The sequence below is a fragment of the Galeopterus variegatus genome, unplaced genomic scaffold (genome assembly GCF_000696425.1).
Source record: "Galeopterus variegatus unplaced genomic scaffold, G_variegatus-3.0.2 Scaffold4579, whole genome shotgun sequence".
Taxonomy (NCBI): Eukaryota; Metazoa; Chordata; class Mammalia; order Dermoptera; family Cynocephalidae; genus Galeopterus; species Galeopterus variegatus.
Window position 1 is genome coordinate 61,462 of NW_007730690.1, and position 15,170 is coordinate 76,631.

Below are 15,170 nucleotides of genomic sequence, written 5' to 3' on the forward strand. Positions count from 1 at the left end.
TTTCGTGGCTTCAAATGACTCATAAGTACACCTGACTCTTAATTGAAAAAATTCTAAGAAAAAACAAAAAGAGACAGTAATTTAACGGAAAACCTGATATTATAAAAATTTGACTTGGCCTTTTTTTAAAAACCAGTATGATTTTTAAAAACATTAAATCAGAATTTAAGGGAGACTGTCAATTTAGTGACTAACTAAGGAACATATAATATTATCCTACTTTCCCTCAGAATATTTCCTTACTTTTAAATTGTAACATCTGAACTGTTGGTAGTTTAGTATCCACTAAAAAATTTTGTTAAGAAAAAATATTGTTTCAGGCCAGTTGTTTGCAGGTTAATTCCTGTGAAGTATACAGCTAAGATGATGCAGAACTCCAATATCTAAGAATAAATTGTAACTTTTATTTTTATTTAAATAACGTCAGTCAAAATGCTTTACTGAAAGAATAAAAAATGAGAGGGGGTCAAGTCATGGGGATTTAGGGAAATGAGAGAAGACAGACCAGGCCTGACAGTCTAACATCTGCCAATTTGAGAGAAACAGAGCATTTATTCTAGGGAACGGCAACTGTGCAACCTCAGCATCTTAAAACATAGCGAGGTATTGTTAGCACAGGAGATAAATGGTCAAGTCATGGGGATTTAGGGAGATGAGAGAAGACAGACCAGGCCTGACAGTCTAACATCTGCCAATTTGAGAGAAACAGAGCATTTATTCTAGGGAACAGCAACTGTGCAACCTCAGCATCTTAAAACATAGCGAGGTATTGTTAGCACAGGAGATAAATGTCTAAGTCCATATAAACAGAAGGTCAAGGAATTTTGACAAAATTGTTGCTCACGAAAAGTTGACTTTGCCTTTGAAGTTCTTGTGTGTTCCATATTTAAAGTCAGACACCTTCATTCATCCAACAGTAGCATAGGGTATGCAATAACATGATATAATGGCTTTATTTTTTTCATATTTAAAAAGGTCTTTCACAAGATTCCTCTCCATTCGCTGCATGGCTCTATGTTGACTATAGTGGCATTTTGTTCTCATATTCCAACTTATATGCTCAAAGACATAAGGTTGTACATTATGAAGGGTGGAAGTCTTCAGATAATAGTTGCGGCTACCCTTAGGGAACTAACATGTTGCTGTGTTTAGAAATCCATTATATTCCTGTAGAGAGCACAGGGGGCAAGTTCATTTCCACAATTGTCACAGGGCTGTGCACCTATATCAGAGTCAAGCTGTGCTAGGGAAGAAAAGATACCCAGCCACTGAAGTATTCCTAGGGTTTCAACAGTAGCCAAAGACATGTGATATAAAAATCCTTTTCTAATGGGTTGGTCCCGAAGAGAAATGCAGGTGCTACAAAGCTGAGAGTCTGTCCACTCAGTGTGGGCTGTATAGTGACTAGACTTCAGAGGACAACAGTGGAGGCTGACCTGGTAGAATACTAAGAGTGACTTTTGTGTTGGGCTTGGATTTAGGTGTGATGCGGGCATAGGCACAGACACAGCAGGAGAAGCTAAGATGGGGCAGATGAGGTTAGAACTTGAAGGTGGGGCTGGTTTTACCAGAGCAGAGCAGATTGGTTTACTCTGTTATTAATCAAAAGCAAGGGTGACTTCTATGAAATTTGTTTGGGGCTTGGAATCTAAAGTTCTGCTTTTAGACGTAAGCATTTCTCCTAGCCTTAAATTAGATGTGTCGTGTTTTGTTCGGAAATGAAACTAAATGGAATCTTTCATGGTTTAAATTTCTTTTCCCAAATAGGGATAAGTTGATATGTTTCTATTGCTAAACATTTGAGAATTTGAAAGTTGAAAGATGTAACTATTTTTATATCATACTCTGGTGCATGAAATGCCTTTATATTCAAACTTTCCCAAATTTACTTTCCAACTTAAGGTTCATGGTTTAGTTTTGATCCAAGAAAACCAGATGCTTTCGTGAGAACAGCTTCCTCATTTGAATGCCATGAAAAAAATCACAAATTTTGTGTTTTGTTTTGTTTTGAATTGAGAGGAAATACTGGGACAGTTTGTTTGGGGAGGGGTTATAAGAATCTCAGAAAAGGAATACTTGCTCAATGATCTGACGGGTAGCCGCATTTATAATAAGCACAAATCCTGAGTAAAAGAATTTGAGGTATTTATCTCTTCCTAAAAAAGCGTTTGCTAAATAAATGTACCACTCATTACATGTAAGAATTTGGTCCCTTTAAAATGCCATTTGTTATTTAATCATAAAATTCAGTACAGATAAGATAGAGAAAATGTAATAATTACTGTGACTTTAAAGTATACTCTACATACCACTGAAATAAGGTTCAAAATAAAAAATGCACTTAACATAGTTGGAAGAGAAAAAAATGAAGAAAAATAGGCTTAATTGTTTTCTTGGTTAAGTAGGTAAGCACTTTTTATACACATAAGCTTTAATTCTAAATGCTATATGTATACTATGTTTTCAAGCTATAGATTTTTTCTCTTTATTAGTAAAAATATGTAGTTAAATTATAACAAAAAGAAGAAAAGGTAGTGTTCTAAGAAACTGGGTGCATAAAATGTTATATAACCAATTGGTTTTCAACCTTCAAGTTGTGCAACCTCAGCATCTTAAAACATAGCGAGGTATTGTTAGCACAGGAGATAAATGCTGCATGGCTCTATGTTGACTATAGTGGCATTTTGTTCTCATATTCCAACTTATATGCTCAAAGACATAAGGTTGTACATTATGAAGGGTGGAAGTCTTCAGATAATAGTTGCGGCTACCCTTAGGGAACTAACATGTTGCTGTGTTTAGAAATCCATTATATTCCTGTAGAGAGCACAGGGGGCAAGTTCATTTCCACAACTGTCACAGGGCTGTGCACCTATATCAGAGTCAAGCTGTGCTAGGGAAGAAAAGATACCCAGCCACTGAAGTATTCCTAGGGTTTCAACAGTAGCCAAAGACATGTGATATAAAAATCCTTTTCTAATGGGTTGGTCCCGAAGAGAAATGCAGGTGCTACAAAGCTGAGAGTCTGTCCACTCAGTGTGGGCTGTATAGTGACTAGACTTCAGAGGACAACAGTGGAGGCTGACCTGGTAGAATACTAAGAGTGACTTTTGTGTTGGGCTTGGATTTAGGTGTGATGCGGGCATAGGCACAGACACAGCAGGAGAAGCTAAGATGGGGCAGATGAGGTTAGAACTTGAAGGTGGGGCTGGTTTTACCAGAGCAGAGCAGATTGGTTTACTCTGTTATTAATCAAAAGCAAGGGTGACTTCTATGAAATTTGTTTGGGGCTTGGAATCTAAAGTTCTGCTTTTAGACGTAAGCATTTCTCCTAGCCTTAAATTAGATGTGTCGTGTTTTGTTCGGAAATGAAACTAAATGGAATCTTTCATGGTTTAAATTTCTTTTCCCAAATAGGGATAAGTTGATATGTTTCTATTGCTAAACATTTGAGAATTTGAAAGTTGAAAGATGTAACTATTTTTATATCATACTCTGGTGCATGAAATGCCTTTATATTCAAACTTTCCCAAATTTACTTTCCAACTTAAGGTTCATGGTTTAGTTTTGATCCAAGAAAACCAGATGCTTTCGTGAGAACAGCTTCCTCATTTGAATGCCATGAAAAAAATCACAAATTTTGTGTTTTGTTTTGTTTTGAATTGAGAGGAAATACTGGGACATCTCTTTTTTTCCTCCCAGCACAATGACTGGCATATAGTAAGAACTCAATAAATGGTCAAGTTAGGAAAACATATCTTGAATTGAAATAGAAGCATCTTTACAAAATTTGAGAAATCTAACAAGCAAGTATCCTTTAACAAACACAAGTTGTAATGCACATTATAAAAGTATTGCTTTATTGTCCTTGTCTCTGTGCAGAATCTTTCCATCATGACACAGGAGGATTCAGTTCTGATGTTTGCCATTATCTAGCATTTAATATAAATTTCTCTCCACTGGTAGATCAGCATGTAAAGGAGATAAGTTCTTAAAAATACTTTGATGTTGAGAAAAGCTGGGATGCTAAACATAGATGGATAGTACTAAACTATACGAGAACTCTTGCAGAGTAAATCTCATGGACACAGGAGTTTGCCACTACAGTTTTGGTCATAGTAAACTAAAGATGGTACAGGATGTGACTGAAGTGATCACTGTGGGATATTTGGCCACAAAAAGTCCAATAAATAAATTGTGCTATGAATTCTTCACAGTGCTCTACAATTCAGGTGTCATTTACAAATTCTTTATTGCTATTAAAAATGGATGATTGGAAATAATTTTAAGATACTCCATGTAGTAATAGCCTGTGGAGATGATGGATGTAACAATCCTGAGCATTTATAAAGTGAACTGTCTAATATAATATATGCATATCTCCATGACATGTTATAACACATGATAATTTGTTAGGGAGAAAGCATTTTTAAAAAGTCAATCGTATACAAATGCTCCCTGAATCAAAAGTGCTGGCGACTTTGCCTCAAGGGAAACTTATTTTCCTTCTTTGTAGCCAGTAATTTTTGAAAGGCCTCAACTGTAGATCCAAATTTTTGTTCAGGGAAAGGAGACTGACGACACTTGAAAAAGGAAAAAATAAAGTGAAAAATATCACTCTTTCTTTGCTGGTATAAGTTGCCAAGAAGTTAACCACACGCCATTCATGAGCTGATATTATTTGGATTGGTTTAATCTATGTCATTCATAAAGACCAACTAACTGTTCAGTTTAGTCAATGTTCAGCCATACCGAACGTTGAGGAGCTGAAGCTGCAGGTATGTCTGTTGAATAATTTGGGCCAAATTGCATGAATAGACGTGCTGTTATGTGTAAAACACTTGTGTAAAGTAACTAATTACATTTTGATTTTCTGGCTCTCATATTGCTCCTTTTTGGATTGTGGACTCCTTCCATTCGTCGGTGAACTTGTGGCATCTTCCTTGAGAGAAGCTGAATCTGGAGCAATAGTTCGTTTGGTAAATGCTGGCAAGGAAGAGAAAAGAGAAATAAACCTAGGTGAGTATAAAACCTGGGCTAAAAAATTAATTTTGCAGAAGGGAGTTTATTAATTATGGTATCTTAGAAAATGATATACCCACCCACCCAGTTTCTCAAACCTTGGTTCTTCTCTTCCTTTGTCCTGCCTGATCCTCCTGTACGATTTAAGAGTAAGGTCTGATGATTCTACCTCAAAAACTCACCGAGTCCTTGTGCTTCACACCATGTTCATTATCATCACCCCAGCCCAGTTCACCCTTTTCTTTCTTCCTGTTTTCATCCTTCTCCCTTATGATCCCTTCTCCACACCACAACCGGAATTATCTTTCTAAAAAGTAAACCAGATGATGTCCCTCTCCTGCATTTCCCCTTCACACACACCCCCTCCTCCTCCCTTATGATCCCTTCTCCACACCACAACCGGAATTATCTTTCTAAAAAGTAAACCAGATGATGTCCCTCTCCTGCATTTCCCCTTCCCCCCCCCCCCTTAATGGCCTCCCAGTGAACTTATAATCAAATTCAAACACCTGACTATGGCTGCACCCTCTCACTCACTCGCTCAGGATTCCATCTCTCTGGTAGGCCATCCCCCCCCCTTTTTTTTTCCTCTGGGCCTTTGCACTTTCTGTTCCTGCTATCAGGAAAATTCTTCCCACTCAGCTGGTTCTTCTTGGCATTCACGTTTCAGCTAAATTGTAGCCTCCTCAGAGAGGCATCCCCTAGCACCAATCTAAAGTAGTGGTCCTATTCCAGATACCCTCTATCCTTTCACCTTTATACCACCAACCGTCATTTTATTTCTTATATTTTAGTTATTTTTTGAAAGATTAATAAATTCCCTATATAAAATGAAGGATTTTATACAAGTAAACACAACACAAACAGTAAAAAACAAGCCATAGGCTGGAGAAAATATTTTGCAATATATATAACTAACAAAAAAATTACTAACCAGAACACATACAGAATGCATAGACTCAATTGTTTAATAGAAAAAGGAGCAATTCACAGACAAGAAAATTCATTGGTTACTTAATATGCAAAAAGATTTTTAACCTTACTAGCAACAAGGGAAATAAAATTAAAACAATGCAATATCTTCTCACATTTATCAAGTTGACAAATTTTAGAAGTCTGAAAATATCTAGTGTTGACCTGATGTGATGCAGGAGGAATTCTCACTTATTGCTCTTGGAAGAGGAGCAACTACTTCGCAGCATTTGAAAATGTCTAATAAAGCTGAAGGTGTTCATTGCCTAACACCTAGCAATTCCACGCCTATGTATCTACCTTAGAGAAACTCTAACATGCATGTAAGGAGAAAAAAAAATGCTAATTGCAGCACTGTTTATAAAAACAAAATAGTGGAAACACAAATGTACTTAAATGAAACAAAAGATATATTTTTGTATATTCATAAAATGAAACACTACACACCAGCTAAAACAAACTAAATCTGCCTACTTAGAGCAACATAGATATTTTAACTTGTTTGCTCGCTCACTACCTGTTTCTCCATGAGATGAAATGACTGTTTGTTTTGTTCACTACTGTCCAGAACTGAAGGCAGAGCCCGGTGCATTGCCTCTTAGTAAATATTGGTTGAACAAGTGAATATACTTAAGACATTTTTAAGAGGGAATCTATTGGAAATTTTCTAGCTGCTTTCTAGAGAGTACCTTGTCAAATTGCAATAATCAGAACTCAATTAAAAATATCAGACACTTCATTGGTCAATGAAAAATAATTGAATCATAGTCACATCAACGGAACTTATAAAATGAGACAGAAAGATTGTGCTTTCATAGAATAAACAAATCCTTTAATGGATAAGAAACAATTTTCTGACCTTATCAGTACCCTAACATTTTTATTGCCATAAATGTTTGGCATTTTATCCTATAGGTTTGAGACAGACTACATATGAAGTGTCTGTTCACAGTTATCCAGGTGGACCTTGAAGTACAACACAGAAGTGGAAACAGTATCATATTCTTGTTGTGCATAAATTATTTTTCATCCAAGGGACTTAAATTCCCACTAATGGCACCTCAAAACAAATTGAGAATACTAACTTTTCTTTTTATAGCAATGTCCACTGAGGTGAGAAGGTGAAATAGTTTTTTAAAGCAATTGTCGCTGATTTCTCTAAGAAGACTGTGTTAAAATAATATGTCAGATTCACTTCCAACTCCTATAATTTTCCTTAGATAATATTTTTCTCCCATGAAAAATCACAGTCCTTCTTTTTGGATTTATTTATTTTAATAAATGTTATTTTTAAGAACAATTTTAGATTTACACAAAAATTGTAATCTACATTTATTTTTAAAATTTGGTTGAGAGACATTAATTGCCCAAAGATGAAGCATTTTAGTCTCAAAGGACAGGAGATTTCTAGAAGCCGTCAGCTTACTACAGACTTCACTCAAATCTGGTCTGGTCCAGGCCCCAGGAGTGAAGGCCCTGTCCTGGCATTTTGTTCCTTTAGTCTAAAAGGAGCTGTACATGGAGACTAGTGGTCAGTCGCTACTTATAAAAAGTAAAAATGACAGTTTCAAAAGCTGACATTATGAGTCTCTCTTACTGTGCCCCCACTGTCTACGGGCTGAAGGTAATGGAATCCAAGTCTTCTAAAACAGTGTCCTGACTCACAGCCATAATTTCTAGACAGCCAGGATAAATTTGGTAGTGATCACAGCTTTAAATAATGGATTTCTGTGTTACTATTTCAAATGGTAATATAAACTTACAATTTATACATTTCTTCCCTTCTTCCTGGCAGAAGGAATCTACCTTTTCTTGAATTGATCTGAACTACACAAAGCTGACATAAATTACTTCTTAAAACAAATTTTCATTAATGCTGGATCATTTCAGAGACCACAAATTATTCAGTATTTTCCCATTTCCTTTGTTTTTTCCATGGTCAGTGATTCTACACTATTTTGGTCACAGTTTGACAGGATACTTAAGTCAGCAGAATGAATGCCTTAGCATATACAGCTTAGACAAAAGGGCTCATCCAATATAAATTCCGCCTTGAATAAGAAGATGCCTATTGAGTGGGCCCAGAAACTCCTGCCTAAGGACTTAGGATTATCCACTTCCCAAGTCTCTACACAGGTCTAAAGTGTTTTAAATTCCAAACCCACGCCTTCACGTTCCATTTAGAGGTTAACAAGAAAATTGAACATTTGCTGGTCAGACACAAAAGCTGGGGTTTTCTCAGTAGCATTTATGTTCAGAAGAATCACTTTTAGCCAAAGTGTACGTACACATATCATACAGTATTAAAGGGTTACGTAGAAAAATGGGAGTCTTTTGCCCCCCCCACTCCCAATCCCCAGTCAACCACGATCAACTTTTAGCTTTATTTTCTGTATTTACTTTATTTTTGTAAAAAAAAAAAAAAAAAAAAAAAAAAAAAAAAAAAAAAAAAAAAAAAAAAAAAAATTTCTGTGGTTCTTTTTTTTCTCAGTAGATTGTTTCTCCATCGTTTCTAAAATTTTGCATGTGAAGAGAATCTTAGAACAATTACTTTTCCCTATACATTTTAATTCATTATTCGTACCATTGTTTTTTTGAAACTAGATGGAAATAAAACAAGTTTAGATAGACACTTGTCTTTTGTCTTTTTTCCGTGTCCGGCAACGGATCGCAACCCTCATTTAGATGTTATTCACATCTACCCACTTCTCCTTACCCCACCCTCCCAAATATAGTTACATCTGAACTTTTAGTTATGTCAATAGTGAATGTTTATATTATCACTATATAAATATGACTCACACAAATCTAATAGGTATATTATAACAATGTTCCTTTTCTTGGTCATTTTTCCCCCCTGGGTTTGTTAATTGACCCATTTTTAATTTTTTTCTTTTTTTTTTTTTTTTTGCTGCTTCTCTGTGACCACCTTAATTGTTTCTAATTTCTCAATTAGATCTGCCACACATCTATGAGTAGTTCTTTTTTCCGAAGTGTTCAACTGTATCAAATAATCTATTAGTTTTCTGTTTGTTTTTTGCTAAAGGTTTCCTCAATGGAATCTCTCCTTTCTTCTTTCAGTATGGCAGAGCTGAAAAACAGGAGGGTCCAGATTAAAAGGGCTCACCCAACAAACAGAAGAATGAATAAAACAAGACACACACTGAGACAAACCATCACTAACTGGTTGTGGTCAGATAGGGGCCAGGAGTAGAAGGAATGTGGCAGTGTAGGGAGGGGGATGGAGAGGATCACTTCAAAAGAATGGAAGTCAAAAAATATATACAGTATGTATAAGATTTCTCAACATAAACATTGGATTTTGGAATATCATTATTCAGAGTGATCCTAATTTTTCCCACTTCCACGTTATTAAAAGCATAGGAAATTCAAGGCTTATCAGAAAAGCAAATAAGAATAAATATGATTTCTAGAAATAGGTTTAATTCAATCATTTAAAAATAATTAATGATTAGGTAACTATGATTAATTGTTTAAAAGAATTATTGAAAATACAGGAACAGGCATGGGAGAAAAATCATAAAACAAACTTATCGATAAAAAATAGTAAAATATAAGGCTACAAATTAATCAATAAATTAATTAAACCATTTATTAATATATTAAATTAATAAAGAATTTTACTTTTTAAGCTAAACTTTTCAGTAAATGAGTGTTTTCTTATTTAAATTACATTTTTGATGATATTTTTTCCTATGCTTATTTACCTTTATTTCCTTTTAAACCAGTATATTTATATACAAACGTATGGTTGGCTGTAGAATATATCTTAATTAGAAAAATGAACACAGCTGGTCATGACATGCTAGTGTGGAAAGAAGACTACAGTTTCTTTCACTGCCTATCATAACAGTAAATAAAATCCCAAAGATCTTGATGTTTTCCACTTACTGTCTTCTAACCACTTCCTTTTAGGTGCTTTTCTAGGGAGCCTTAAGAAAGTCATAATGACAAAATTAAATAGCAATATAATATCATGTGATCATATCATGTGCTTTTTATCTCCAGGCTCCTGCCTGTCTTAATGGATGGGATATTCTTATGTCTGATGGTGCTTAGTCCCTACCCACCTCCTCCACGTTTACTTATATTAATTTTTCCACTGCTTAATAAGAAAGATAAACAATTTGGCCTATGTGTATATCAGATTCTGAGGTGCCATAACCAACTTGAGATATGATCCATATTGATGGCTGCTGCCAGATTATAGCAGAGGGTTCATGCAGATACAAAATGACTTGGTAAGATAGATAACTAGAAAAGGAAAGAGAAAACTCTTAGCTTTTGGAAGAAAATAATCGTGATACAGCAAAACCAAACCATTGACCAGAAACTGATAAATATTAACCCAATGAATCCAAGAATATAAATCAGCAGAAATGAGAGTAATCACTACTGAATTTGACCTACTTCCTTGTGGCTTATTTTGGTATTTTATTTTATAGTGATCTAGCTATTTTAAATGATGGAATTATCAAATTTAATGTACAACCCTCCAGGCCTATGGTAAACTAAAGAGCTAAATTATAATCTAAATAAGAATCCATTAATATTTGAATCCCAATAGTTTAGATAAAAGTGGACTTAAAAAAAACCCCAACATTCATTCATCTAATATTAATTGAATATTAATTGAGCATTTACTATGTGCCAAGTACTATGTACCCAACAGTGGTGAACAAAACAGGCAATGCTCCTATCCTCATGGAGCTCACTCTTTGGTGGAGAAACAGGAAACAAAAAGTCACTCAAATAACAAATAATTCTGTAATTATTACTGTGGGAATGGTTTTAAAGGAAAATTGTAGTATATTATGGGCGCTCATAGGAGAACACATTTAGAACTGTAAGGTTCTGATGCCTTCTCTAAGCTGAAATGTGAAGAACGTATAGTAGGGGACGGGAAGGGACAGACGGTGGGAGATGGCATCCTGAGCCAATGGGCTCATACTTTCTTGACGTTGAATATGACATTTTGTTAACATTTACAGAGTATTCGCAGAGTGAAACCTAGCAGGTAATAGTGTCAGTATTCTTACTCTGTACAAGATTACATATGTCTAAACAGTTATATGCAAGGGTCTTCTACTTTTTGACAATTTGAATTCTATTATAAAATAACTTCCTTTGCCCACTCATCCACTGTTACTAGCAATCTAAACAAAAAATTTGCTCCATCAAGATTTTTACCTTGGGTAATTTACTTTAAGTTTTTCTCAGAAGTATGATGTCTTAAAAAAAGGGATTCCATATATTTTTTAGTAAATTGGGTAATATTATAAACGTACTTAGAGGGCATTATGTGTATGATTCACAATGAAGGCTTTCTCAGACTTATAACGTGAATATTATCATGTACTGGCCTTAAACTTTAATTTTCCCATGAGTTGCATTTTCTCAAATTCAATTTAAAAACTGGTTCAGGACTTCATTACTTACAGTTCAAGTGTGAAAATCGTGGACTAGACAGGAAGTGTCTGTGATCCTGCCAAGAGGATGAGTGATCTAACCCACGTGTGTGGGAACCTTCAGCAAAGTTTCTGTCATCCTAAGAAAGAAAGCACGGCATTTCAGTTCAAGGATTACAAAATGGAAGGACCAGGACTTGTTTAAATGTATTGACACTGAAATTGAACTTTAATATATAAGCTACATTATACTTGCACAATTTAATATAATTATAGTCCTTGTAAAAATTAAAACATGTGCATGTAAAAGAAAATATGAAAAAAAAGAAAGAAACTGTTACCATAACAGCATGACATATTTGTTTCCAGTCTCCTCCACCACCACCCCCGGCCCCATAGATAGGATTTATGAACATAGTTATAAAACTTGTGTTCTTCATTTATTTGCATTTATACTATGAACATTTCAAGGTCATCATGATATCCTAACCTTTAGCTTATGGGTTACTGATATGCCATCTAGTGCATATACTATGCTTTACTCAGTCATTATTTTACCTGTCATTTAGGTGATTTCCAGTATTTTACTCCTATAAATAACACTGTGAGAAATATCTTTAAATATATAACCTTTTCCATATTTAGGACTATTCCTTATGACAAATTCTTAGGTGGAAATACTGGGTCAATAAAAACAATGTGTGATGTCTTTAAATACATTTAGCCAGACTGCTTTCTGTAATGATTACATTAATCCTCTTACTCATTCAACAAATATTTAATACATAAACAAAAGTGAACGCAGAAAAGATCCCTCTCCTTATGTATTGTATGAATGTGTCTTTTTCACCAAATCTCAGTTGAAAATGAGAACTAGTACTCTAAATAATTTTACTAGTTAAACAGATTAAAATACATACTTTAATATTATTTTTCTTTGATAAACAGTAAAACTACAATTTTTTTCTCATGAATGTCTTCTCATTATTTACTATTCTTTTTTTCTTCCATTCATCCATTCAACAGTAATTTGGGCACCTACGTTGTGCTGAGCAAAGAGCAAACAAGACATTGGGGTATACAGTCAGGTAATCTTTGGGCTTACTGGAGAGAAAGGCACTAAACAAATCAAGTGCACAAAACATAATATAATTAAAAACTATGATGAGAGCTATGAGAATAGGAAATAACAGGAAAAACCAAATTTAGATTTGAGGTCCTGAGAAGACCCCTTGGGAGGTGATATTTAAGGCAATATTTGAATGCTGAGTATGAATCAATAAATCAGCCAGGTAAAAACTTATGAGTGAAGTGGAGGGAAAGTGAGAGGAAAGCAGGGAGGAGTCGGGAATTACATTCCACATTCATGTGAGTGCTGAGATGAAAAAGAGTTTGGTGTGTTTGAAGAGCCGAAAGGTCTCATGGCTCAGGCACACTGAGCCTGGGGGAAGTGACTGTAGTGAGGTCCAGAGGTGAGTAGAGGCCATGTTCAGGATTGGGGACTTTTTTGTTTCCCTCCCCTTAAGTACAATCAGAAGGCAATCAAAGATTTTAAGGAGCTTTGATTTGTATTTTTCAAACACTACTTGGACCTCTGTGGGGAAAAAGGGCTGGAGCAGTGCAAGTGTTGAACTGGGAATACCAATTAAAAGACTGTAATTGAGGATAACTGTGGGGTTTTAGGAGAGGGAATGTTGCCAAATATTCTCCTTGAAACAACTGTGGATTAGGTGGCCCCAAAACATGCCTCAAAATATGGCCCCCACATATCTGATGAATTAGTTATCATTCTCCATACCAAGTATCAACTTTATATTTTATTTCTCTATTACATATATTATATGTAAGTGCATAAAGGCCAAAAAGAAAAAGATTTTACATATATTTGTAAAAGGCCCCTTAGCTTAATTTAAGGGTACACTCTTTTCTAGTTCTTACTATAAATATCATTTTATAGTGAGATCATTTGTTGACAATTTTGTTTCCTACTTTTTTTCATATAACATTAAATATGGGAATTTTCTCTATCATCATTATAATTATGGCAATATTGTAGTTTATTTTATTAATCTATTGTTGGAAATTTAAGGTTGGTTTTAGATTTTTTTCTATTATAATCATTTGATAAATATTTTGGTGCAAAAAGCTTTATCCACATTTTAATTTTATTTATTTAGAATAGATTCCCAGAAGTGGAATTACTGGGTGACACATTTTAAGGCTGCTTATTTATATCCATTTCATCTAAGTTGTCACATTTATTGGTAGAGTTGTTCATAATATTCCCTAATTACTCATTTAATATGTCAGTAGGAGCTCTAGTAATGTCATTCTTTCCTTCCTAATATTGGCCATTTGTATCTTCTGTTTATTTCCTAATCAGTCTGGCTAGAGGTTTTTTAAATTCTATTGACTTTTTCAAAGTTTTGGTTTGATTTATTTATGGTTTTGGTTTAATTTATTTTTCCTATTTTTCTGCTTTTTATGTCATTGATTTTTCCTCTCATTTTTATTATTTCCTTGATTTTACTTACTTTGGGTTTAATTTGCTTTTTGTTTTCTAGTTTCTTATTATGGAAGCTTATTGATTAAGGTGTTTCTTCTTTTATAATATATACACTTAATGTTACAAATTTCCCTCTACACACTTTTTACTTGATCCACAAGTTTTGATAAGTTTTGCTTTTATTTTCATATAAAATGTTTTCTAATTTTCTTTTTGATTTCTTCCTTGATCCATCCATGATCATTAAAAAGTATGCTGTTTAATTTATAAATATTTGGGAATCTTCCAATTATCTTTTTGTGGGTAGAAACTCCATTTAACTCCATTGTGGGTAGAAAACATATTTTGTATAATTTCAATCATCTTAAATTTAATGAGATTTGTTTCATCACGCAAAATATAGCCTCTCTTGGAGAATGTTCAATATGCACTTCAAAAATATGTATAATTAGCTGTTGTTGAGAGGAGTGTTCCATAAATGTCAGGTCATAGTGTTGTTCAAGTCTTCTATATCTTTACTGATTTTTTGCCTACTGTTTTATCAATTACTGAGAGAGGAACGTTGAAATCTCCAATTATAATTATGAAATTATCTATTTTTCCTTACAGTTCTATCAGTTTCTACTTCATATATTTTGATACTCTGCTAATAAGTTAATACACATTTAGGACAATTATCCCTTCCCTTCATAGTTGTTGATTTATCCACCATTCAACCACACATTTCTTTTTTTTTCATATATAGTAAATGAGGAGGTTTAATTTTTATATATCTTTAAGTTCTAACATTTTAAAATCTTAAAAGAAAAATATTCATATTTCCTTTGAACAATCAACATACCAGAATATGAAAAAAAAAAAAACTTTTCTCTCCTCCAATTTGATATTGATATTTAATCTGTGGAATTTCTATATAAGTAAATTTTACAAGGTAACCATAAAATGAATGTTTCTTCCTCATTCCTCCCTACATTTGAATCAAATACTTAGTATTAAAAAGGAAGTATTTATTAAAAAGGAAGATGCTTTGCAATTTTAGTAATCCCAGCTTTTGCTTTTTACCAATTCTTATCTCTTCAGCACAAGGNATTTCTGAATCTGTGGCAGAAATGTTTATCTGAACTTGTCCTAGCCTAATAATGCACAGTCTTTCCATTTCTGCCCCAATTCTCCATCAGTGCTGAAGAAAGCTTAACCTCTTCCTCACTACATTTTATTCCTATTCGATTGTACAATCTGGG

General features: G+C 34.2%; 1 protein-coding gene across 1 annotated transcript in view; it reads right to left on the bottom strand.

Annotated features, from left to right (window-relative positions):
* Positions 1-3,839: 3,839 nt before the first annotated feature.
* LOC103603385 (centrosomal protein of 128 kDa-like) overlaps positions 3,840-15,170 on the bottom strand; it is a gene marked incomplete at its 5' end in the record, with an annotated part of 78,187 nt that continues 66,856 nt past the window's right edge. The window contains 2 exons of the mRNA XM_008587890.1: positions 3,840-4,986; positions 11,455-11,563. Of these exons, the coding sequence (XP_008586112.1) occupies positions 4,859-4,986; positions 11,455-11,563 (237 nt within the window). The remainder of the gene's footprint in view (positions 4,987-11,454; positions 11,564-15,170) is intronic.